Source organism: Neolamprologus multifasciatus, chromosome 5 (assembly GCF_963576455.1).
Source record: "Neolamprologus multifasciatus chromosome 5, fNeoMul1.2, whole genome shotgun sequence".
In the NCBI taxonomy this organism is placed as follows: domain Eukaryota; kingdom Metazoa; phylum Chordata; class Actinopteri; order Cichliformes; family Cichlidae; genus Neolamprologus; species Neolamprologus multifasciatus.
The window spans coordinates 4,873,894-4,899,732 of record NC_140443.1 but is presented as its reverse complement, the minus strand read 5'-3'; the positions used below and the strand labels follow the sequence as shown (position 1 = coordinate 4,899,732).

The 25,839-nt window shown below is 39.8% G+C and overlaps 1 protein-coding gene across 12 annotated transcripts in view; it reads right to left on the bottom strand.

Moving 5' to 3' along the window:
* Positions 1–213: 213 nt before the first annotated feature.
* r3hdm2 (R3H domain containing 2) overlaps positions 214–25,839 on the bottom strand; it is a 59,954-nt gene continuing 34,328 nt past the window's right edge. Inside the window, exons 13-28 of one of the 12 annotated variants that reach the window (XM_085159491.1) lie at positions 25,553–25,648; positions 24,249–24,298; positions 23,543–23,596; positions 18,067–18,335; positions 16,402–16,577; positions 15,141–15,239; positions 13,262–13,555; positions 10,611–10,746; positions 9,468–9,625; positions 8,524–8,663; positions 8,290–8,390; positions 7,043–7,212; positions 6,634–6,778; positions 4,739–4,833; positions 3,968–4,052; positions 214–3,537 (exon numbers count right to left, since the gene is read on the bottom strand). In XM_085159491.1, coding sequence (XP_085015617.1) covers positions 3,134–3,537; positions 3,968–4,052; positions 4,739–4,833; positions 6,634–6,778; positions 7,043–7,212; positions 8,290–8,390; positions 8,524–8,663; positions 9,468–9,625; positions 10,611–10,746; positions 13,262–13,555; positions 15,141–15,239; positions 16,402–16,577; positions 18,067–18,335; positions 23,543–23,596; positions 24,249–24,298; positions 25,553–25,648 — 2,472 coding nt within the window. In that variant the 3' untranslated portion in view covers positions 214–3,133. The remainder of the gene's footprint in view (positions 3,538–3,967; positions 4,053–4,738; positions 4,834–6,633; positions 6,779–7,042; positions 7,213–8,289; positions 8,391–8,523; positions 8,664–9,467; positions 9,626–10,610; positions 10,747–13,261; positions 13,556–15,140; positions 15,240–16,401; positions 16,578–18,066; positions 18,336–23,542; positions 23,597–24,248; positions 24,299–25,552; positions 25,649–25,839) is intronic. The other 11 variants (XM_085159494.1, XM_085159492.1, XM_085159493.1 and 8 more) reach the window with 11 other exon arrangements.

Here is a 25,839-nt window from a genome sequence, read left to right as displayed (position 1 = left end):
TGGGACATCGACACGTCTGTGAAGGTTCTCAGTCATCCAGGTCATCGTAGTCAAAGGAGCTTGCAAAGAAAAGCGTCTGGACTTCTTTAAGTTACTTGAAGACGTTTCACCTCTCATCCGAGAAGCTTCTTCTTCCTTAGACCTTAGAACTGAAGAAGCTTCTCGGATGAGAGGTGAAACGTCTTCAAGTAACTTAAAGAAGTCCAGACGCTTTTCTTTGCAAGCTCCTTTGACATCGACACAATTCTAACATTTTTGGCTCTATACACCACCACAATGGATTCCAAATGAAACGAACAAGATGGGCTTTAACTGTAGACTGTCAGCTTTTATTTGAGGGTATTTACATCCAAATCAGGTGAACGGTGTAGAAATTACAACAGTTTGCATATGTGCCTCCCACTTGTTAAGGGACCAAAAGTAATGGGACGGAATAAGAACCATAAATCAAACTTTCACTTTTTAATACTTGGTTGCAAATCCTTTGCAGTCAATTACAGCCTGAAGTCTGGAACACATAGACATCACCAGACGCTGGGTTTCATCCCCAGTGATGCTCTGCCAGGCCTCTACTGCAACTGTCTTCAGTTCCTGCTTGTTCTTGGGGCATTTTCCCTTCAGTTTTGTCTTCAGCAAGTGAAATGCTTGCTCAATCAGATTCCGGTCAAGTGATTGACTTGGCCATTGCAAAACAGTCCACTTCTTTCCCTCCAAAAACTCTTTGATTGCTTTTGCAGTATGCTCTGGGTCATTGTCCATCTGCACTGTGAAGCGCCGTCCAATGAGTTTTGAAGCATTTGGCTGAATATGAGCAGATAATACTGCCTGAAACTCTTCAGAATTCATCGTCAATAAATACAAGAGAACCAGTTCCACTGGTAGCTATACGTGCCCACGCCATGACACTTTCACCACAATGCTTCACTGATGAGGTGGTATGCTTAGGATCATGAGCAGTTCCTTCCTTCTCCATACTCTTCTCTTCCCATCACTCTGGTACAAGTTGATCTTGGTCTCATCGGTCCATAGGATGTTGTTCCAGAACTGCGAAGGCTTTTTTAGATGTCGTTTGGCAAACTTTGGTGAACCTTCTGTATTCACACTGGTGAAGTCTTCTCTTGATTGTTGACTTTAACACACATACACCTACCTCCTGGAGTGTTCTTGATCTGGCCAACTGTTGTGAAGGGTGTTCTCGTCACCAGGGAAAGGATTCTTCGGTCATCCACCACAGTTGTTTTTCGTGGTCTTCTGGGTCTTTTGGTGTTGCTGAGCTCACTGGTGCGTTCCTTCTTTTTGACATGTTCCAAACAGTTGTTTTGGCCACACCTAATGCTTTTGCTATCTCTCTGATGTTTGTTTGTTTTAGCCGAATGATGGCTTGCTTCACAGATAGTGACAGCTCTTCGGATCTCATCTTGGTGGTTGACAGCAACATGGAACAGCTGAGAAGCCAATTGTCCCATTACTTTTGGTCCCTTAACAAGTTGGAGGCACATATGCAAACTGTTGTAATTCCTACACTGTTCACCTGATTTGGATGCAAATACCCTCAAATAAAGCTGACAGTCTACAGTTAAAGCACATCTTGTTTGTTTCATTTGGAATCCATTGTGGTGGTGTATAGAGCCAAAAATGTTCGAATTGTGTCGATGTCCCAATATTTATGGACCTGACTGTATATTGGTTTGTATGTTCATTATCCTGGTGTCTTTGAAAGCTTGGCCAATAAGGGAAATTTTGATTGGCCTACAGAGTTTTTAGCCATGACAGTAGAGGATTCCTAAAATATGGTTGTTACTGCAGAGAGGCAAAAAACTTTAAAAAAATGCAAGGTGGATAGACCTACCAGGCAGGACAGAAGACTGCAAAGCGCTTTTGCAGGATACCACCTCTAGGTTCAGATGTCACAGTCAGCTTTAGTAAATCAGTACAACAAACCACGACACAAAGCATGTTTTCATAGATTTTTTTTCTCGACTTTTATATTTTTAAAAACGAACCAAAAATAACAGATTAAATAAAATTTACAGTAGACATATGCAATCATTGTGCACTTTTACTACTTCTTCTGATACGTTCTGCACAGCTGTCAACGAAAAAAAACGCAAACACAACGGGGCGTCTGGGGGGGTGGAGCTGGGGCATGTGGGGCGGCTGTGGGAGAGAGGAGAGGGGCAGAAGAAGTGAGGTAGAGGGCAGTAAGGAAAAAAAAAAGATGGGAAGAGGAGCGGGGATGAAGAGGGAAGGAGTAAAGGGATAAATAGGAAGGCCTAACCTTTGTCACTCAGGGGGGGAGGGAAGAAAAAAAAAATTCACCGAATATATAGATTTCTTTTATTCCTTACATCACTTATATAAATATATTGAACCCCAAAAAACAAACAAAGAAAAACTTCTGAGAAAAAAAGAAAAAAAGAAAACAGCGCAATACAGAAACCCACAACAGCAGTAAGGCAAACAAAGCAAGAGAGGAGAGAGCAGTGACAGAATACATGAGAGGGACAGAGGAGCAGAGAAAGATAGGAGGCAGTTTGAGACATGGCAAGAGGGGGGAGCAGCAGGAGAAAGCGGAGAGTACGCAACTGTGCCGTATGAAAATTTATAAATATGTGAGATAAAGAGACGACTGTGTGACAGAAAGTCGAGGAAGGTGAGAAAGCGCTGGCAGAAAAAAAGGAGGAAGGGTCAAAGGGGGGGAGGGAGGAAGAGGAGGAAAAGGTTTGACTGAGGTCGACTGTCCAGTGTGTTTTTGTTATGTGCTACGTGACCCTGTTGCCTGCACTTGTGTTTCTGTTATGTGTGTTTTTGTATCATGGCAGCACACATTCCACGGCAACAGTGAAACACATGCTCGCGTGTCTTGTGTGCTCTTCTGCGATATAAATACAAAACAAAAACAATGAATAAAAACAAACAACAAAATCATATTTGCAACCAAACACCAGCCACCTCATGATTCACACCCTCTTCCCTTTTATACATTTGACACATGATTTAAATCAAGTTTTTTTTTTTTTAAATTGTACACTAAGAGCAGTCCCCCTCAGTCCTCCTCCCTTTTCCACCACTCAAATAAGTGTCTCTCTTTCTGTCTGTCTTTCACCTTCGTTCCTCCCCCTCTCTTTTCCTCTCACTGAGAACTGGCTCTCTCCAGCACGCGCAGGTCATAGTTCTTTTTGGCGGCCCTCAGTTTGAAGAGGCTGGCCCCACTGTTGTTAAGTTTGAAGGAAGCACTCTGGGCAGCCATGGTGTTGGGGAACACTGCCACTACTGTGTAGAGGTGAGCTGGGTCGTTTCCGTCGCCCTTCGCTCCCCCAGCTCCCATGCTAGCTCCGGGGCCTGCTGTTGCTCCTGGCCCTGAAGGCCCAGCACCAGGACAGGGGCCGCAGCCCCCTGCTCCTCCTCGGCCTCCTTGGGGCTCCTTCAGCCACTGGATCTTGGCACCGCACAGCGACAGCTGGTTGAAGAGCTTTTCAGCCTCTGGACGTGTGATCCCCTCCGGCAGGTCTGTCACCTCGAGTACTCGACTCACCACTGAACGAGGGGGGACAATGATAATACTAATGAACTCCATATAATGTGAGCAAACCAAAAAAAGAAAAGCACAGGAATATAGGCTACCAAAAATAATAAAGTCACACATACAGTCTTTGCTTTCACCTAAGCAACAAGCTTTTATAATCCTCACGTCCTCAGACAAGAAAAGAAGATACGCAACCCTTTCTCATGCGTGTCTTATACGTGCCACAAATTCTTGGGTTTTATAAAGATAAAGATGACTAAAGGAGTCTGTAAACTGCAGATTCCAGTCGAGTTAGGAAGCTGTGTTGTTACAAAAACAACATACCGAATGTTGAAACTCAGGGTTCTTTTAAGTTGTGTAACTCTTTAAAAACATTCCAGCATAAAATTAAAGGACACTTGCCGATTTATGCTGGTCTGTGATGGTGGATTTCTAACTTACCTACATCAGTGGTACCAAGATCTGTCGATGCAGATTTGAGTGTTTGTTTTTTCCCTCGTGCTCCGTGTTTCATTACTCCTTGGCCCTGAACACATCAGATAACACTCATAAAGATGCAGTAACAAAGGAGGACACTAGGTGGGGGTATGTGATATCAGTTGTACCCTTAAAAACATTTCCCCAGACTGCACAGTTCGTGGGCACTGGAAGGTCAGCAGCAGAGAAACAAAATGACAGCTCACGGATTTCAAATTCTTTGAAACACTGCGCTTTAGCTACACAACGTGCTCTAAAAAGAGCTTTAATCCTTCAAAGTCCACATTTTATGACTGTAACGCACAAAAGTTGAGTGATTCTCAATTCTGGAGCACTTTAATCACAGAGCCCAGACAGATAATCAATGGGTCTCAATCAGCAATGAATTCAAATCAAATGTTACGTTGCTTTAAGAATATTAAGAATAACAAAATAACAGCTTCTCCTTGTGTTATAGTAACAAAAAAAATGTCATTCTTAAGAGGCTATCAGTTTCTTCACATACAGATTTATTGTTTCTTCAAAAACAGTTCTGTAGCTGGTGGTAAGTTTTTACACCCCAGAAGTCATGACAGCACCCAAACGAATGTCCACAAACTAAAGCAACATGTTTAAACCAGAGAAACTGATTAATGCACACTGACAAACTAAAAGGCTCTTACTAGAAAACATCAATATCAGTCGATACCCTAATCATTAAGATGGAATTCAGGACAAAGGCTTGTCAATACTAACCTGATGAGAGCTGTAGGAGGACTGACCGTGCATGAGGTGTGGGGGACACAGACTATATTGGAGGGGCTGCCCCAAAAGAGAGTAGCGACCATCACCTGCACAATTCAAATGGTGAATTAAAATTAAAACCTCACCCGAAGCTTGAAAACCGTGCTGTAATCCATTTTGCAAATATATGCAGCACCTGTCAAGTTAAAGTGAGTAATATTAAACATACCAGATGTACGTACTAAATGCAGCGTTTAAAGGAAGACCATGTTTGTGTGTCTGGGAGTGCAGTGCACAATAAAAGAGGTCCGATGACATCATTTCAAAACTAATTACAAGACACAGAAACCACTTCCTATTTGTAACCAGATGAACATAAGTGTAATTTAAATGGATAAGCATTAATGATTTTCACTAGTTTTGAAAACCTAACAGTGTGGCTGGAAAAATCCATGTGGAATAATGTTAGACCACTGGATAAGACAAATGATCCTTTAGAAAGAGAACAACTCCTAATTAAGAAGGAACAGTTCAAGGTTGGAAATCCATACAACATACTCTAAATACACTCAACAGTCAAAATGAATACGTATAATGTATACTGGTAAATTAAATTGGCAAATTACTCCAATAAAGATTTGGAAGAAGTTAAAAATAATAATATGGAAACCACCTAAAGTCATCTATGGGTCAGCTGACTACTACAGTATTTATTATACATTATAAATGCAATAAAGATGCACTGTGGAGATGTAGTATCGCAGACTGATGCAAGAGCCTGTTCGTACGTGTAACCGTACATTTCGAAGAATAAAAATAGGCCAAAGGACAGTGATGAGGTAAAGTTATGTGTGTATGCAGAAGGTTTGACCAGGTGGCACGATGCCAGTCATGTGAATTTGCTGAGGTGAAGCCATCATTTGTTCACTGGTTTGCAGCCAAAAGCCACCCGACACGGTTTAGAGGGTTGCTGACGCAACTGGTGAAAGAGCACAAACCTAACAAGGGCTGAAAGCACACCTGCATCAAGAGGATTGTTTTTTGTGCACTAAACCTCTTTTCAACCAACCAACCTGGGCGAATATAATTTTTATTTATTTATTTGTTTGTTTGTTTGTTTGTTTTAAATCAAAGTTGCACTCATAATATTTTAACCAGGGGGTCCCAAACTTTTGGGGAGCAAGAAAGTATTACAGGAAAGAGCAATTTTGTCAAAGACAACTTACAGAGTAATCGTAATGATTTAGCCCATTTGCTTTTTTTGGTTATAGACTCCACGCTCGCCACCTAAATGACTAATAAGCAAAGGCACAAATGAACATGAACAGTCTATTACACCCTTGTTGCAGTAGGGGATTTCCTAACAGATTGAGCTGATGTGTCACAATCATTTTAGAGTTTGTACAGGCTAAAAGATAAAATGTTGGGTAGTACATGATAAGATGTTACAGAGTAAAGGGTGAAATAAGATTTTCTTTTTTGTAAATTGGCTGTATAGGTGGCATCTTTATAGATAAAGCACAATTTTATGACCTCTTTTTGGGATCCCTTCTGCGGGTCTCCAAACGTCACTGCTATAAATAACTCATCTGGGGGCGAAACCTTAAATGTATAAAACAACATTTCATCAATGCTGCTGTAAATGGTATCACCAACAAAGCTAACATGGCAAAATATATATACTACTGCTGACTAGTCCAGACATTTATGGATGCGTAAAGCTGTTGAGAAGACTATGAAAGGGCAACATCGCACACAAATCAAAGCCCTAAGTGTACTTTATGTGGTTGTGAGTCTAGGGGCTATACTGGGATGATATTCAATTGGAGACCTGCAATATTTTTTACATTGTGTATGAAAACTTGAGTAGTCAGTATCTGTTTATGGATTTGAACCTTCGCTCGTACCTTGAGCTGGCCCTCCTGGCCGGGGAAACTGGGAAATGAGGGGTAATGGTCCCAGGCCTGGACAGACACTGTTGACGCTGCCAGAAGGTGACGGGGTGGGAGACTGAGTGGGGGAGGCCAGGGGACTCGTCAGCTGAGTACTGGCCTATACACACACAGAGCAAAAATAAGAGACATTATAATATTGTTTTGATTAATTGATGGTAATTTAAGCTCAAAATCTTTACTCATTCATCAGATTCAAAGAGCCTCCTGATCTAAACAGCTTTTAAAGCGAATCACAGATCGCAGCTAGGGTGTGGAGATGTTAATGAAAAGACAATTAAGTACACACACGGACATGCGAGTAGCAGATTGAATTAACAAGGTTTGTTGCATTGATCAACAAGGCTTGCATGCACGCGTGTACCTGTGGAGTGTTGTCAGGTTTGTAGAGCTCGCCTGGCTTGCTTGCCCTTTGCTCTATGCTGTAGTACTTGCAAGGGTTCCACTGGACAAGAGGGGGGTTCTGGGAAGGCTGGGGTCCATTGGGGACACTGAGCTGCATGACCATCACCCCAGGCCCAGGAGGTGGTACTCCTGAGAGAGCACAAACAGTCAGACACGTGTAACATAATATCAATATGTGTAGTGAAATACGTTTCATATCTTTTGAAAGATAAATATTTGATTCAGCAAAAAAGGCAGCTTTACACAAGGTAATTAAAAACCAGTTTCCCTTTAAGAGTGACAACTGAGCAATTCCAAGACTTTAAACCACTTTAGTAAGCCACATATATTATATATTAAATTATAGTGCAGACAACTATTAATCTAAGTAATCTGTGTTCATCCATGAGTGAGAGCTGCTTTAAAAACAGATAATGAGCAATATAATATTAAGGCGTTTATTATAACATGACAACCATATTAAGAGAACTTATAACCATTAAAAATATAGTTTTATAATTAAGATGTCTTTATATCTGTGTACACCTGCATTAGATCAGCTGTTTGTTTACGTTTGATAAATGTCAACCAAGCTGACTTATTTTTAAATTAATTTTCTCATTATTTTCTCCCCTCTGTTTAAGCAAGAACTTTGAATTTGGTGGTTTTATGAACCACCACAAGAAAGAGAAGCATGTTTACGGGTTAAAATGTGATAAAATTATTAATTGTCACAAATGAAGCAAAACTGCAGAAAACATTGAAGAACAATGTCACGTTCATAGATACATCTCATTTCCTGACCAATCACATTACTCTATGAATACATAAAAATAAACCTGACCTAATTTGAGGTAAAACATTGTTTGTCCCCGTGTGCAGGGCTTGAAGTACACCGAGTTGCGTGTTAAACATGTGAACCCCGTGTACCTTTGTCTGAACTCTTACCTAAATACCTTTCATCTAATTTTGTAAAGGACAGTTGCAACTAAGATTAGTCAACATAGTGTTTGTAGATTTAAGCACACAATGACTTCATCAGGTCAGCACTAGTATATACTCAAATAGAGATGTACCTGGGACTGCCGCAGTCTAAGACAAAAACAGTTTTCAGACTGTTTTCTTTTTAGGAGCCAACACTTTTATAAAGCATATAAGTCCAGTATTAATTATGGATGTCAATCCTAAAAATATTCATCTTTACAATCTGCTGACATCAAGCCTCACCTGAATATTGCTGCTGCAACTGTGGAGGGTTGCAGGGGGATGGTGACTGTGTTATCTGATACTGCTCAGAGCTGGGGGGCTGCAGGTAACCTACTGATGGACTGCAGGATAGACAGAAAAGACATAAAAAGATGAAGAACATGACCACATTGTGGATGGTTATATTAAACATTTCAAATACTTCAAGGTTATTATTAAATCTCTTGTTGGAATAACATGTCTTCAAGCACCTACCTTGTGCTATTCTGCTGTGTGGGTGTGATAACACTGTAGTAAACAGGCATGGGCCCCTGGACAGACTGGCTAACTGGGACCATGACCTGCTGCTGGTACTGCTGCTGCACCACCTGCTGATTTTCATTACCCACAGGTACCTAGCAAAGTGTCAAAGATCAAGGGAAAAAAAAAGTCCAGTTCAACAATGTGTACTGATGGGTCTAGGGGTCTTCTGACAAAGATAATTAGGTAGATACTCGTGTTAAACCCGTGTTACACTTTGCACGACGTTTGTTATTGTTTAAGAAGCACCAGATATTCAGCGCAACTCTTTGCTGCATATTGGTGTGTTTGGAATATCACAGTAGCAATAGATTTTCAGTTGCCTCTGAGCGGCAACCTTATTCAATTCACAATCTAAACCACATAATCAAAACTTCATGTTAGCGCATTTTAGTAAAATATCATCGCAACATGGATTATAAATGCAAGCTTTTTTGGCTGCCAACACAGGGTCGAGGTGTTCTTCGGTGCCTACCTACAACACAAACTACACTGACAAAAAGCGAGCGCTTTCTGCAGCTGCACCCCTGACTCTAAATACACCACTGACACAAACCTGAGTTAGATCTGATCAGTTCTTTTAACTCGTATCTGTATCAGTACAGCAGAAAAACAGGTCTACTTTCAAAATATTTGCTTAGATTGTTTTGTTAAGCTTGTTGCAGTTTTAGGACTGTAAGCTCCACATCTGTTTCACAGACATAAAATGATGTTTCAACTGTACACCAGATGGCGCTGTTTTAACATGGAGCCGCATGTGGTTTAGATGCTGGAAATGCTTAACTTTTGTTCTCGCCTGAAAAAAACCTGACAGTTCTGTAATCATCAAGTAGTCACATTAACCAAAGAAAGATATGACTGTTGACAAGTATCCTTTATCAACTCCTACAGTTGCATACCTGATATGATGGCATCTGTGGGTACTGAACCATTATGCTCTGCATTTGTCCTCCCATTCCTGCTCTCTGTGAATTGAGCAGTCCAGGATTTTGGGGTTGTTGCACACCCATCATGCCCTGGTAACTCGGCTGCTGGCTGGGCATCATGGTCTGAAGACCTGATGACCGAAATAATTTAAAAATAAAAATATTTAAAGTAAAACCACAGTATATTACAGAAGAAGGAAATGGGATGAAGAGGAGTAGTTGGGTCTTTACCTTTAAATAATTCACAGAACAACAGGACATAATAAGCGTTAATGTCAAAAAAGAGAACCATAATATATTTTAAAAAAAAGGAAAACAATTTACAGAACACTGACAATCACGTAACTCACAAAAACTGAAATGTACCATCACTTTAAGCTTACATGCTTACACATAATATAAATTAATTAATGAATTTTCTATGAGTATAAATCTTCACCATCACAAAACTTATATTTCAGACCAGACTGCAGGCATGTTGTAATGTAGGGTCTTTCTGGCCTTCATGTTCATGAACTATGTGGCTTTGGCAGACGTCCATTATGATCCAAAGTCCTTTTAGGTTGTCAACACTGTCAGTCACTTACTATACAAACAGCCAGACTTCACAAACCATACAATGCTGGCGCCTGACAACTTTTTCCAGGAACACAAAAGGAAAAATAGCCCTATATTTATCTGATTGTATTGGACTCGGATGAACAAGCGGGCACGGCTGTTTCACTCCAACCTTTCACCTGGTAGATTTAAAAGCAAGTGTGACTTTTGCTGTGGAAAACATTTACAGTTCCAAAATCGAGTGGACTTTATCCCCAATATAATTTCCAGTAAGTACAACTACATGGACAAATAATAATTTTGAACTTAAGTATACATCATCTGTTACAAATACACATTAAAACCCTGTCTTCCAGTTGTCAATAGACTGAAAACTAAAATAAAATAAACACACATTAATATGCAATAAAAAGTAAATGTGCATCAACATTTGACAAAGGCCTCTTTTTAATGCCCATTTGCTGCAAATGGCAGTATTTATGTCTTTGCATATCAAAAAAGATTTTTTTTTGAATATCATGTTGTCTGATGATGCACAGCACATGAAAATCAACTGACCTGACTGCTGTGCTGGCTGAGGCATGGGTTGTGTGCGTTGGGTTGGGTAAGACACCTGGTGGGACATTGGCTGGGGCACACGGTACTGCTGGCCTGAGCTTGGATACTGACCAGGAGGGTAGTATGAGACTTGTATCTGTGTAGAAATAACAAACCAAAGTTCAGTAATCTGTATTTAATGAACTTTGAAGGGAAGAATAACTGAGTCACACTGGTGTAGACAATTTTTAGTGTAGAAGTAATAAACTACCATATTATTTTGCTTCTGCAAACCATCAAATTCTCAAATCACATTTTACTTAAATTTCACTAAAGCAAATGTGTTAGGACAGGATTATCAGCATGAAAGCTGGAATATTTGTAGTAATAGTCTTGTATTTAAAGCAGTAAAAAATTTCCCCTCTGTTAAAAATTGCTTATTTAGACCTTTAGCAAATAACATTCATCATTCATCATTGTACTTCAACTGGATGGTGTTCAAGCAACTCCATCCATCTTCTTCCACTTATCCTTATCAGGGTTTGCAGGCAGCTATCCCAGCTACAAAAAGACAGACTCTCAAGACTCACATCACAGCTGTGAGCAATTTAGAATCACCAATTAACCAAACAGCACTAACTGCATGTCTTTGGATGTAGAAGGAAGCCAGAGTACCTGGAGAGAACCCGAGCAAACACGTGCTGCATCTTAAGATTATTTTGCAAAATTTTTGTAGCCAGGAAATATGTCGAGGACATTTACAACATAGCAGAAAAGTGAGAGTAAATCAAAACGATGAGCTAAAACAAAAGACAATCAACTCCACTCAAAGGTGTGATTATACTTCTGCGTCCACAGGTTTGCTGGGGTGCAGGTTAATTCTATTTCACCGTACAACATTGTGATTCAGGCTGTTGACGACTGTATGGCCACCAATGTTTTATGATCGTACTGACTCGGCCACAGAAACACTAGAGTACACTACACTACAATGCACCAACAACCAGCAATAAATGTCTCTAAAGGTCAAGATTAGAACTATAAAATGAAAGCACACAGAATCAAGTGTCAATCAGGATGAATCTGTATAAAGAAAACTGCCAAAACTGAATTAGTTCATTACAAATAGTACGTATTAGGGCTGGGCGATATGACCCAAAATTCATATCTCGATATTTTTTACCTGGACGGCGATATAAGATATATATCTCGATATTTTTTTAAAGCCATAAAGTAAGAACAAAAAGAGAGTTCTTAGTCAAAGCTGTGTCCCAGATGTCACACAGGCACTTTTATTAACATAGAGCATAGATGTACATAAAATTTACTCAAAAATAAATTATGAGCATTTATTAAATAATAATGGTCCATAAATAAAAGAAAACAATGTTGTTTTTGTGCATAACAAAAAGCTCACAATTGTGCAGCCAAAATGTAAACTAAAAGACGCTGAGCATAGTAACAAAGACAGATTTCACAGCTGCTCTGTTCCCAACTTCTACTGCGTGACTGACAGCATTGAGTTTGAAATCCTCTTCATAACCACGTCTCTTAACAGGTGCCATTTATGGTCCTTATACACAGTAGGGTAATATTACGTTGAAGCACAGTACGTATCACTCCGCGAGGCTCCTCGGTAGCCGTAATGCTCCGACAATCCATCAAGCGGTGCAGCACCGTAGCTTACCAAAGTCGTACTAAAACATTTTTGACAGATTGCTGAGCGCCGTGTACCACATAAAATCGGTTCGCGGCCATCAAGCACAACCAGAATTCATACATAAGGCGCGCTGTCAACTTTTGAGAAAATGAAAGGATTTTAGGCTGTGCAGCGCCTCTGGGCTGCATGGCGTTAGCGTGGTTAGCTCGTTAGCGTGGTTAGCTCGTTAGCGTGGTTAGCTAGCTAACACGTTGACGGCGTCCAGCCCCACGCACGGGGCGATGCGCAGTAACTCGTTAACGGAGATTTGCCGTGTCCATCTTGTCGCTTCCTGCAGGTGAAGCGATGGGGGAGGAGGGGGAGTTGTGTTCAGTGAAGGAGGGGTGAGGCCGAGTAATGTTGCGTAAAGACAAAAGTGAATGAAAGAGACGCAAACTTGCGGCTCCACAAGTATAGTTATAACGTAACATAGACTATATCGATATAAAGGATATTGTCATATCTTATATCTCGTATAAAAATATATCGATATTTTTTAAAAACTCGATATATCGCCCAGCTCTAGTACGTATATAACTTTTGATAAAATCCGATGACTGAAAAGCCTGATGAAAAGCCGTAAAAACAGAACATTTTGCAAATCTTCCATGATATTTGTGACAGCTTTGGTAACTGACATATCACGAAGTTAATTACTTTGCCTTCGGTCTAGAGTGCTGTTCTAGGTAATGATTTAAATTAGATAACAGATCTATAAAACCTTTTGCAAGTATGAAATATTAATTTATGTTTGCAATTACATTTTAACTACCCGATATGAAAGTCATACACAGGTCTGTTTTATTTATTACATTGTGTTACATTTCATTAATCATGTAATCCTTGGGCATGGTTGCCTCCAGATATCAGCTACATCAATATTCAATCAAAGCTGACAAACTGTGGAAACTGAATTTAAATCTAAAAGGTATGTCTGCTGTTTTTATCTAACCACCCGTGGAGGAATGCGTACCTGCTGAGGTGGAGGGGGCTGCATGTAGCCTTGTGGAGGTGGTGCGGCCTGCATGACAGGCTGGGATGGAGGAGGCGGTGGAGGTGGAGGATGGGGGTGTCCAGTGGTGGGCTGGTAACCAGACGGAGGTGGCAAAGGTTGACCCGTAGTAGCCATAATGTAGCCGGTTTGCGGTGGGGGGTGCTGCGGCAGCACTGGAGGAGTAGCCTGATACATAGGGGGAGGCTCGGGGTTCTCGCTGGAGCCCTGCCGACTCAGCGTCATCTGTGTGAACTGGGGTGCCAGCTCTTCTCCCTGGGTAGAATGGGAATAATGCCATTAGTTATGACTTATAGGTGACACTCCTATATCAGTACTGTTTTTGATTTTGGAGATGCGTTTTAGGATATACTAAGTAATTAACAATGATCTCCAACAGCCTAAATGCTTCATTAGCAATGGTCTAAAACGACTCCTATTCTGATTATTAAAGGGTCATTGTGTCATTTTGGAAAACACTTTATTTATTACTTTGAGTATATAAATATACAGTTAAACACATTATTATTATTATTATTATTATTATTATTAGCAGAATGCAAATACAACATTGCAAGCATTCAGAATATATGACAGGAGTATTAACGTTGTTGTATGCTGGAAAATCTAAAATTAGACACTGAAGTTTATACTGGTTTAATCGGTCATTGCTTTACATACAGTCATGTGAAAAAGAGTTTTCAAAGGACTCTACACAATTTTGTTTAAAAAAAAAAAACCAAACAAACAAAAAAACCCACATCTCTCACATCACCTCTGGACAAATTTTCACACACTTGACTTTACAGTTCATTGAAATTTGCAGGTTATTATTTATGCTTAGCTCTCTTAAGGTCCCAACACGGCATTTTAAATCAGGCAGAATCTCTGACTGGGGCCATTACACCACGTTGAGTCTTTTCTTTTCCAGTTATTCTGTCATAGATTTGCTGCTGCGCTTGCATGACTGTTGCAACAGGACAATGATCCTAGGGTGTGTGACAGGTTTCAGCCACCTTTTGCTCTCAGATAGATCTGACTCTAGAATACTTTGGTATACGGAGGATTTCATGGTTGAGTGAGTGATTGCAAGGCCCTGGGGCAGAAAACAAGCTGTGCTTCGTTTAGAAAGCTGCTTCAGGTTACAGCTTCTGGTAACTCTTCCCAAAAACTCCTCAGTTGTTCAGTCTTTTTCTAATTGTACTGCATGAACTTTTAACATTTAACAAGGTAACTGAGGCCAGTAGAGTATCACATTTTTTAAAAATAATTTTTTGGGTGGTTTGATCTTGTGTGACGTTGTCGGGATGGCCAGTCCTGGAGAGGTGGTTACACTTGCTGATGATCAGTTAATCAAGTGCATCTGATTATCCATATAAGAAAAGTGCTGCTTATCCTCTTCATTATTATGGAAGCAGTAAGTAATTTTAGAAAGGACTGCATAGAGTCAAGTGAAAACTCTTTTTCAAATGACTGTTCCAATGTAAACACAACCAAACTCAAACTCTGCTTCTGTGGGCAACCGTGGTTACACTCATACAGACGCAGCGATTTAAACGAGAAAAACAAAAAACGGAGCGAGGAACAAACTGGACACATCCTTGCCATTTCTTTTGTTACTACAGACACAACATTTACTCACTGAATCCACTTTAGACAGTAACACCAATTTATATGAAAAAGCTATTACTTAAATGTATTTGAAGACACACTCACATCTTGATAGAACCAAGACATGTTTTTTGACTCCCCTGAATGAATGTAAGCAGGATAGTAAATGAGTGCAAGAGTTTTTAGTAGGATATGGCATCAGCTAACTGAATGAGTATAACAGAGATGAAGCTATAATACGTGTCAGTACCATTGTGTACTGCTGGGGAGGAGAAACTGGCAGGAGAACCTGGGGGCAGGAAGGGCTGGAGTAGGAGACAGGCTGAGAGGGCTGCAGAGACGCCACCGGCTATACACACCAAAAAAAGGGATGAAATAAAGAGGTAGAGCATAGAGAGATTGAAGCAAGGCAGTGAAAAGAACATGGCAACAGAAGCAGTGAAAAGAAGGGAAAAACAGAAATGAAGACATAGGAAAAATGAGGGTTAGAACACAAAGGAAAAGTTGTTAATGAGCAGAGAGGATAGTAATGGAAATCAAGTTTTTTTTTCTAAATATTACACAAACAAATTATATATAAAAAAATTACGTGTAATTATTACTACTCAGAAAAAAAGGAAGAAAAGGAAATGTGTGCAATCAAAGACTATCGACTTTGTTATTTGAAAAATCAAACCTGTTAAAGGAGGATGGTTGACATTGATTCTATATATAAGCTGAATATGTTCAATTCACTGCACTTGTTTCCATCCATTCCTCCTCAAAGTCTCTTTGTTTTTTCCCTGACATGTTTGATGAGGGTGTAACGGGATATGCATTAATCCCAAATGTTCTGAACGGAATGTCCTCAGGTCACTACACCCTGGAAGTGATTGTAGAACAATATGCACACAGTGTCTAACCGTAATAGTTAGAAAACTGTGTTTAAAGTTCTCCCTCGCTCTGGAGAATAAAAATGTGGCATGCAGGCCTAAGTAAAAGTGATGTCGACCATATATTAAACAACTCTGGGTCTAATAATTTTATTTTAATTAAGAGCATGTTTTATCTGTAGCCATTTCAACTTTTTCTTTCACTTTTAATAAGTAATAAAAGTGTTTGTGAGTAGGACACTGAGAAGGCCAGGTTTCCATTTCAAATTATTTTTTCACCGATGAGCTGTGTATGACAAGGAGAAATAATGCAGCTTCACTGTCTGCAGGATATTTATACCTGAAATTACACTGCTGCCCTTAATAATCAATTTCAATGAATAAACTGGACTGTCTAACATTTTTCTGTACACAGCTGAATAAACAGCACTGAGTCCTTTCTTAATTACAGTATCACATTTAAGTAAGAGTTGTTACACTAGCAGTCATGGCCACTTAAATACCTCATGTTTTTCTCTTTCTTCTGCTACACCGAAGAAAACAAAAAGAAAAACAGACTCTCAAACAGACGTCCTATATTAAACCACAAATTTAATGTGCCATTGCATCCGTTTTTGGTTGGTAGTGGAGATAACTTACCTGAGCAATCATGTGGTTGCTCATAGGGTGCTGCGGCGGTGTGGGCAGCAGGGCAGTCTGAGGTGGAGCCTGGGGCTGTGGCTGCTGTGGCTGTTGAGATGGGCAGGGTAGCAGACTACGGCTGGACTGGGAGGCTGCAGGTGGAGGACATACATCAGGGCTGACTAGGGGAAGGCCTAGTGATTTAGAAGATGACATGATAGATAAAGGAGATCATTTTGAAATTTAAATTCTCCAACACTGAAACCCACAAATTATGACTTGATCTTAAAATATTGCATCATCACTGAATAACACCAAATAGTGTTCTGAAGATTTCTGAAAATGATTTGTATGTGTGCAAAACCACTACAGGGCAAAATAAAGTCAACTTTGCATCAAACGTTTGTCACCTTTGTAGTTTAAAAAGTCAATTGTAACTTGTAATTAGTAACTTCTGATTCCTGATTGTTATAAAACATGAGCTCTGATAAATAAGCTCTCAACATTTTACAAGAACATGTTTGGACAGAAATTAATTCTTAATCGGATAAATACCTTTAGCTTTAAGATTTTCTTTGCTAATAAAGGGACCACAGGAGTTTCTGATGACTTGTTTAACAAGTCACAAACTGCAGGGTCCAAATCATTTGTCAAGTAGCTAGTAGGTACTGGTGGCACACAATTTCCTAAGAAAATGCTTTTATTGTTCTGACCAACAGGCTGCCTGTGACTGTGTGGATGATACTTATGTCCCCCTTTCCAAAATAAAAACCAACACAAAAACTCTGTAGAAGGCTAGTCAGGATCTTCACAGGCTTTTCCCAAAACAATACAGGAGAAATTAATACACCTTTAGTCTCCACAGAGTAGGGCAGACAAAAACACTTCTACACATGAATCTTAAAAGCAAAAACTAGCACAACAGTCAACACAGACTTAAAATGAAACCGGGGGAGCCCCGTCGGGAGAAGCAAATCAACCAATCCTCGAGTCCTCTGATGACCACTATTAAATTGTTTTCACACATGCACTCCAGCCCTGAACTTTTATAGACACAAGCCGATGGAAGGCAAATGTCCGACACAGCCGGACCTTAAAAGCTATTTAATAGCCAGCTTCATAGTACAAAATCTGTTATGTCCAACAGAGACCATGTGGAAATAGCTCAGGTAATGTGAATACACACTGCGCAAGTGGGCGTCAAATAGCCTTCATTCTCCACACTTTACCCAGGCAGCACCCTTCTCCTGAACCAAAAATGAATATTTTCAAAGGTGAGAATTTGTCTGAAGCAGACCATCTCTTGCTGTGTGCTACATATGAAAAGGGCAACTTTTAGAAATGACCAACCATATCATTCCCCAGAGCTTGTTTAAAAAAAATATATCTGGCACATTTAGCAATGAAATAAGAAATAAGGCACTATCCATTACCATAAAATCTCGCTAAGAAGGCCGACCTGAGAGAATTTTATGGGATGTGGAATATAGACATAAAGGAGTTTCTTGAATTCAATTTATGCTACACAGCTAATTCTTAAACTACAATGACGTTCGGTCAGTTTATCATAATTTTTCATTATATTTTATACAAAAAACAGCTTACATGACTAGATAATCCATTTCTCCGTGTTGTACTACTCATTTAAGGCAAGTAAAATAAAACAAGCTAATGGCATACTACCTAAATGCTTCTTCTCCACTTTTCTCCAAACCTTACCAGAGCGAGAGCCTTTGCAGCTCCCTTGCGAGCCTTTGTTGCTGCCAAGGCTATCCCCCCTGGTAAGGATGGAGATACCAGAGAAGCTGCTGGCCTTAGTGACGGGTGGCCGGAGAGTGCGGTTAGAGCTGTCTGAGTCGGTGCTGCTCCAAGGCCTTGGCTCCAGGCACTTCATGTCACTGTCCGTGCTGCTTTGACGGCTGCTTGATGCCCGGCTGGAGCTCTCGCGGTTTCTGAGAAAAGACAGAACAGGAAGAGAAAAAAAAGAAAGATAAGAGATGACATGATGGAAATAAAATGGGAATGAAGTAGTGATGAAGTAGAAGAGGTGTTATAGCAGGAAGAGTTGAAAGGTGAGTGAGAATGTGCAAATTACAGAAAGCACAGCCAGAAGAGAAAGACAAAAGTATAGGGTTAAAAGGAGGAGATTTTAAAAAAAAGAAGAAAAAAGAAAAGAAAAAAAGGTGTGCATATAAGAGAGTTTGAAGCAGAGGTGTGTAGGTGGAAGCAGAATAAAGACAGTTAAAGACAGAAAAGGATAGGGGGAGCAGAAACAGAAGAGCAGAGTAAGGTCACCAATAGCCAGAGTACACACAGTTTAAGAGGTTTTAAAGATGGAGCATTCAACACAGATGTATATTTGCTGGTTAAGTATACCACAATACAAACTCAGGCAACATACCAAACAATAATGTCTCAAATTTAAAAAATACAACCCCCCCACACACACACACACACACTCACACAAACCCATCCAGAAAGGAAAACATACATGCAAAAGATGCTCCAAACACTAGGATGTAAGAGGATATTACAAAGACACTAGACAAGACAGATTTCCAAGAGCTCAGCACACATTAACCATCTAAGGGTGCTTTCACACCTACCATGTTTGGTCTAGACTTTTTAAATTTTGTTTGATACCAACCAAAATCACTGTAGTTAAAACTTATGGACATATGGGCCTGGGTCCAGACCAAACAGTCACACTTAACCTGACAAAAAGAGGTGGCTTCGGTCCAGAACGAGTTCTGTTTGTTTCTACTGTGAAAACTAAAACACACTGTGGTAGAGGCTAGAGCAGGGGTGGGCAATTCCAGGCCTCGAGGGCCGGTGTCCTGCAGGTTTTAGATCTCACCTTGGGTCAACACACCTGAATCACATGATTAGTTCGTTACCAGGCCTCTGGAGAACTTCAGGACATGTTGAGGAGCTAATTTAGCCATTTAAATCAGCTGTGTTGGTTCAAGGACACATCTAAATCCTGCAGGGACACCGGCCCTCGAGGCCTGGAGTTGCCCATCCCTGGGCTAGAGAGAGGCCGAGATGGTTTTTAAATATCAAGGGACTTGAAGGGTTAAAACCTCAAGAAAATGCAGACACCTTTCAGGTATATTGTGACAGAGCAATGCCATCTGAAAATAAAGAAAGTGAGGCCGGTATGTATGCATGTGTATATCAGACACATCCCCATCAAATCAGTATCAAGTCCACGTGGTACGTAAACTATTTTAGACTCCATTCACATACTAACCAGATCAGTTTAACAAAATATGAACCTAGTTTGTATTTCCAGGTGTGAAAAGGCCCAAAGACTGTAGACACCATTCCCATAGAGGACATACATACTTGCATAAACACGTTAAACATATTAACACAGATGAAACAATCATGCATGCACTTAAAAATGCATCGTCTTTCCACCGAGACAGCAAATAGCATAGAAACAAAACACACATACACTACTGAATTAATACCAAATGTACATAAACACTCATTAAGAGCAGATGTACATCAGCACTCAGACTCTCACACACAATACTTACAAAAAAACACACTTACTACAACTGCTTCACCAATATAGTTCTTTAAGCTACACTGCTGTGTTCACACACAACGTGTTGTTGTGATGCTGTCACCCTAGATAAGGGTAGCTGCCAAGAAAACTAATGATCATGCTGAAACAGTAACCACCACTCTGAGAAAATCCACTATCATGTAAATGGCTGGGTCTGCCAGTTAAGAGGCAGCATTAAGAATACTATTGTTCTAGCTGAACATGAAAGAAGAAGAAAAAAAGAAAGCGGAATTTATTAACTTTAAAACTTAAAAAGAAATTATGCAACTGTGCTGCTAAAATACTGTAGAACAAAGACCCTGCATGCAAGAAAAAAAAAAGCATAGAAAAGAAAAACAACCACCAGGGCTGTAAATGTTTTTACCCCATCATTGGAGGTTTATGAACAGAGTATGTCCATGTACAGAGAAAAGACTGGAATTAATTCATAATATGTCAGACAGATTGTGGAAATCTCCATGATGAGCACGAAGATGTGTTTATGGTTGTAAAACCATAGTGATAGGGAGTAGTGCTTAAAAGGTGGCTGTGGCTCATAAATATTTCAGAGACCGAATTAATGGGGGGGATCTATTTTGAGGCCTCTCTCCGCACAGCCTATTTTAAGGAAGGGTGGGTGCTCTGACATTCTCTGTACAAGCAGTCGCACACTTGTTCGCTTCGATCTGCAGACAAAGATGAGCGCAGGATGAGAAGAAAGAGGAGGAGGGATTCTGCTGTTGATCACATGATATTTCATCTCCCCACGGCAGCATTCCCCCATCACATGCACAAACAAGGGAAGGAGGGGGAGATAAGACTCTTGCTGTTCTGCACCTCAATCATTTTCCTTGTTAGATGTTATTATAGCCAAAGAGCTTTTGTGTGGGTTCATTAAACTGAAGAACATCAACAAGTCTGTGATTTTAGGGGTGTATTTTAACAGCATGCATTCTCTAAAAGGGTAAAATTTCTTATAAGCACATTTAGACGGAAAGAAAAGCACTTCAAACATACATAATTCTGTTTCAGTGCCCATGTTAAACTTCTAAAATTTTCATAAATTAAGTGATAACAGAATTTTTTTTAAATGGACTACTCATATGGTTAAAAAAAAAAAAAAAAAAAAAAAAGTAAAAAAATTCTTAAATATGACAGAAGGGTCATCTCTGAAAACGTCTACATTTCACTACACAAACACATGTTACAAACAGCAGAGCATATATTAGATCCTGTTTATATTCACAGAATAAAAACACTGGAATTACCGTCTCGTACGCCTTCACCAGTTTTATCAATGTTTGTCTGGCCTCTGCCTTTAAGCTTTTGTATACAAAATACCAAAACTTTATCCTATTATTAATCTAAATCTTACAAGTGGATTATTCCATAAGAATTTTAAAGCCTAGCCCAAAAACATGGCCTATCTGATTTTTTCTACCTTTGACCACCAAATTCCAAATCAGTTCATCCTAATCCAAATGAAAATTTCCAGTAACTCCCTAAAGGCAGCATTTTCAAAACAACAGAATGTGTAGAGGCATGAAAACCATATATTTCTGCACTCTATTAATTCACAAGTTACCAACGTATTTGCTTCTCCAATTAAACCGAGTACACATGCGTACCAATACATTAATACCACTCCTAAACGGCAAAGACACGTTACATCTTAAGGTTTGTAACGTGTTTACTAGGGATGGGTATCGAAAACCGGTTCTTGTTGAGAACCGGTTCCCACTGTTTCAATTCCTTGGAATCGTTTGCCATTTTTGCAAACGATTCCCTTATCGATTCCAGTCGCCCCGAATGACGTCACCACGTTGCGGAGCGTCATTTACCTGGCAGGAAACATGGCGGCTCAAACGCTAAAAAGTTTGGTTATACTTTACGAGAACGGATGACAACAGGGCAACTTGCAATACTTGCAAAGTAGATATTTCATTTAAGGGAGGAAACACTACGAATATGCAAAAGCATTTGCTCACAAAACACACGATAACCTTAAATGAATGTCGTGTTTTTAATTCCGCTCCGGATTCGTGAATCTCAACCCAGCAGCAGCGGTAACGTTTGCACGTCCTCTCCCGTTAATACGGCAGGTAAATAATCAACTAACAGTGCATATTATGTTAGCGCGATCTGCCTTATTACAAAACCTGCCATTACTGTGCATTTAGGTGACCACGATGAGAGAGACAGACAGAGTCTGGCTGGCTCAGATGCTGGCAGTTCTTGCTACAGTCTACCGGTAGCGTCTCCTTTCAGGCCAGGATAGACGAATGTCACCGAGCAGTGACTAAGTTTGTGGTAAAAGGCTTGCACCCATTTGCCACAGCAGATGCCCCCGATTTTCGGTAAGTGAATGTGTTTAATTGTAGGCAGGGACATTATTGGATATTCTTGTGTAATTGCTACAGAAGAATATTTATTTTATTATTTTACATTCACAATTTTTTTTCCTGGGGACCCTGTGACACCCCATTGAAGAGCTGTAGGTTGGATCTGTTAAGATCTCACTGTTGGGTTTGTAAGGCCATGTTACTCCTAAATTTCTATCTTGTTCAAAGAGACGATATAAAACAAAGATCTAAGCTAATTGACCTTAGTGTTCTCCTTTTTAAAAAAAAAAAAAAAAAATCGATAAGAGAATCGATAAGAGAATCGATAAAGAATCGAATCGTTAAACAGAATCGAAAATGGAATAGGAATCGTGAAAATCTTATCAATACCCATCCCTAGTGTTTACGTTGAGCAGCGACAAAACTCCACTAACAGAGGTTAGTTTAAGGACAAGTGGAAATGTTGGTATTGCAGGATACGTCACAACATGCCTGATCTGTTCAGGCAACATAAAACACTACAAGGATCTGATGATAATATCTGAGTAGCATGGGATAGCTATAGAAATCAGAGTCAAAGCTGAGGCAGGTCGAACAGTTTGGGCACAAAGGTCTAAAAGCATGTTAAGCATGCAAACAAAGCTATTTTTAGTATCTCTTTGGACTTTTAACTTTAGTTTTTATATACAAGTATTTATTGATGCAAGAGACATTTTTATGGCTTCCATCTAAGAGACTACACAGTACTCATTAGTAATCATGAACATCTCCCAACACTGTATAGATGAAAGTAGAAAGTATGTATCAATAAGGAAAATTATTAGTTGTTGGACACAAAATATAAAGGACCTCATGGTTCTTATTTTCAAATGACCATGTCAGTTAGAGAGCACTACTGCACATGCGCACTACTTGTATATTTTATGCAAAACTATGCAACATTTGACATGTTAACAAAAACTACAAGACTGAGTCAACCACAAAACAAACAGATTACTGTGAAAGCAATGCAGTTACTTTGTGTAAAAATGTGGTTGATGGTGGATGGGTGGAAGGGTAAGTAGGTCAGTGAGTCCCCAGTGAAACCACAAAGCAGCCATGCATGGGTCTTGGGAAGCCCAAAAGTGCAATGCTGGAATAGCCATTAATCAGCCGACTATGCCCAAGCAAAGATAACCACCACAGGTCACCACTATCATCACCAAACCACTTTGAAAAATGGGCATGGCAACACACAAGTCAGTCAGCAGCAGCCCAATACCTAAAGATCTGCCTCCTCTTTTGAGAGCTAGAGCAGTAGCCCTCAGTGGAAAGTCTGTTGGGGTTAACATTAGGAGAAAATGCTAGAGTTACAGGACTGGAGTGGAAAACAGGATAGGGTTTATAGAAGAATGACAACGAGTGGTGTAAGAGGTAGAGGAAGGTTCATTGCAACTTTCACCACCCAAAGAAATAAGGGAGAAAAACAAAATGCACACAAGGCAAAAAGTTGACTGGTCAATCCTTCCCGTTTCTCTCAGCATATTATATCATACTCTTTCAAGTTCGACGGACAGGATGCTTAGAGGTCGTCTTAGTCTAACTGCTTGTGAGTCAAATTATTTTCTTATTAAAATCAGAGAGAAGGAAAAAAGTGGCATTCCACTATGCACAAATCTCTCTCAAACACAGTGTCACACAAAGTAATTTTAACACAAAACATCAGGGAAATTAGCAAATTAATCATTTGAAAGAAAAAAAGATTTAAAAAAAGTTTGATTTCTTCTCTACAATCAAATTTTACACAAGGCAAACTTGCAAGAAGTCAAAAATTCAACTCATACAGATACTTCTTAATATTTTAATGAGGTCGCTGCCTACCTCTCATAACTAAAACCTAACACAATACAATGTTAATAGGAGAGATGGCCATGATGAAGTCTATGAACTACAAACATTGAAGTCTTCAGAAGAACGTAGGATCTTACCTGTTGTCATTGATGTATCCATTTTGAGAAGACTGTAAAAAAAAGGACACCTGCACATTATGAAATGTATAATTCTTTCAAGAGCACTTAAGACAAGCAGTGTTTTCCATTTCAAAAAGGTTTACAGGCTTGGATTTATGAGTATTTGGCATAAAATAAAGCACAGATTCCCAGTGTGGGATCAAGAACCTCACAAGAGACTGCAAATTGAGTGTCGCAAATAATAAGAATCAAAACACAAAACTGCCTTTTCAGTGTTTCTCTCATCCAGCAGACGAGCTTTCACTTCAGCGTTTTGGACTACATCCAGTTACAGTTTCAATCTCATTACAGGCAGATTTTATGACATCTTTGTTCTGATGCGCAGCCTTGGTGGGTTTACCAACAGTCTACACTTTCAACAAGAACTACTCTTGCCAGCAGTCCAACCCGGTGCCATTTGAGTGAGCGCGTCTGAGATGAGTGACTCACTGGAAAAGCAGCATGGATGAAACTCTGAAGATTACTTAAAGTCATTTTGGATATGAATGCCATAGGATTACAGATCCTTCACTGGTTTCTTTGAACTGTTCCTCTGAGGTTGAATGACCCTACTACATAACTCTCTTATTGGGGGGGGGGATGGATAAAAAGGCTTTTTTTCTTCATGACTGATTTCTTACGAATTGCAGATTCCAGGATTATCACATGATTCTGATCACTTACTTTCTAATAATCTCCCAAAAAGTTGGGAAGTGCTTAAGATCAGTAAGTCCAAGGTGTTACCTTTAGCTAAGTGGAGAACAGACCATATGGCTCCAAACAACTCAAAAAACACTAATGATAGAGGAGGACGAATACCTCAGACATCTCACATTGAACACAAATCAAAGCAGCTAATAGGAGGGATAAATCCAGCTAACATAAAGTCTTCCTGATCTTAACCCTTTAAGATCATTATGTGGAATGTGCTTAAAATGTAGGTTCTTCCTGAAAAACAACAAACTGTACTGAACTTTACTAATTCTGCCAAGACAAACAGTCAGAAATCCCATTAAATTATGTCCAAAGCTTGTTTATGTCTACCACAAGCATCTGGTCAAAATACAACTGTCAATTATTCAACCCAAGAAAAAGAACAGTTCATTAAAAATCAGTTTAACACAAAGTAAATTACTAAGTGAAGGTAACTGTTGATATTGTGGAAGTTTATCACAAAGAAATACATTTCTGAGTAAACCTGACTGAGTAAACACTGATGCTGTTGACATATGAGGAAATATGCACTGCAAGCACTTGCTCCTCCATCCATGTTCAATACTTACTTCTCGGGCAAAGATCCGGTCTCGTACCCGCTGATATTCTTCCTCTCGCTCTTCAATGGACTTGCTACGCCGCCCGTCCTGCAGCGGCACGCGGATCTAACATTTGGGGAGAGAATGACAATGTAAAATTATTAAGCGTGCAATTTCATTTTCAAACACGTATAGTCACACTTTGTGCAACCTGCTGTCAAGAAAAGTAGCAGCAATGCACAAGATAACAATAGCATGTGAGGAAGAGCAGATGTCTGTTGTCAAAACAAGACAGCAGAATGAAAACTGTGCAAAGT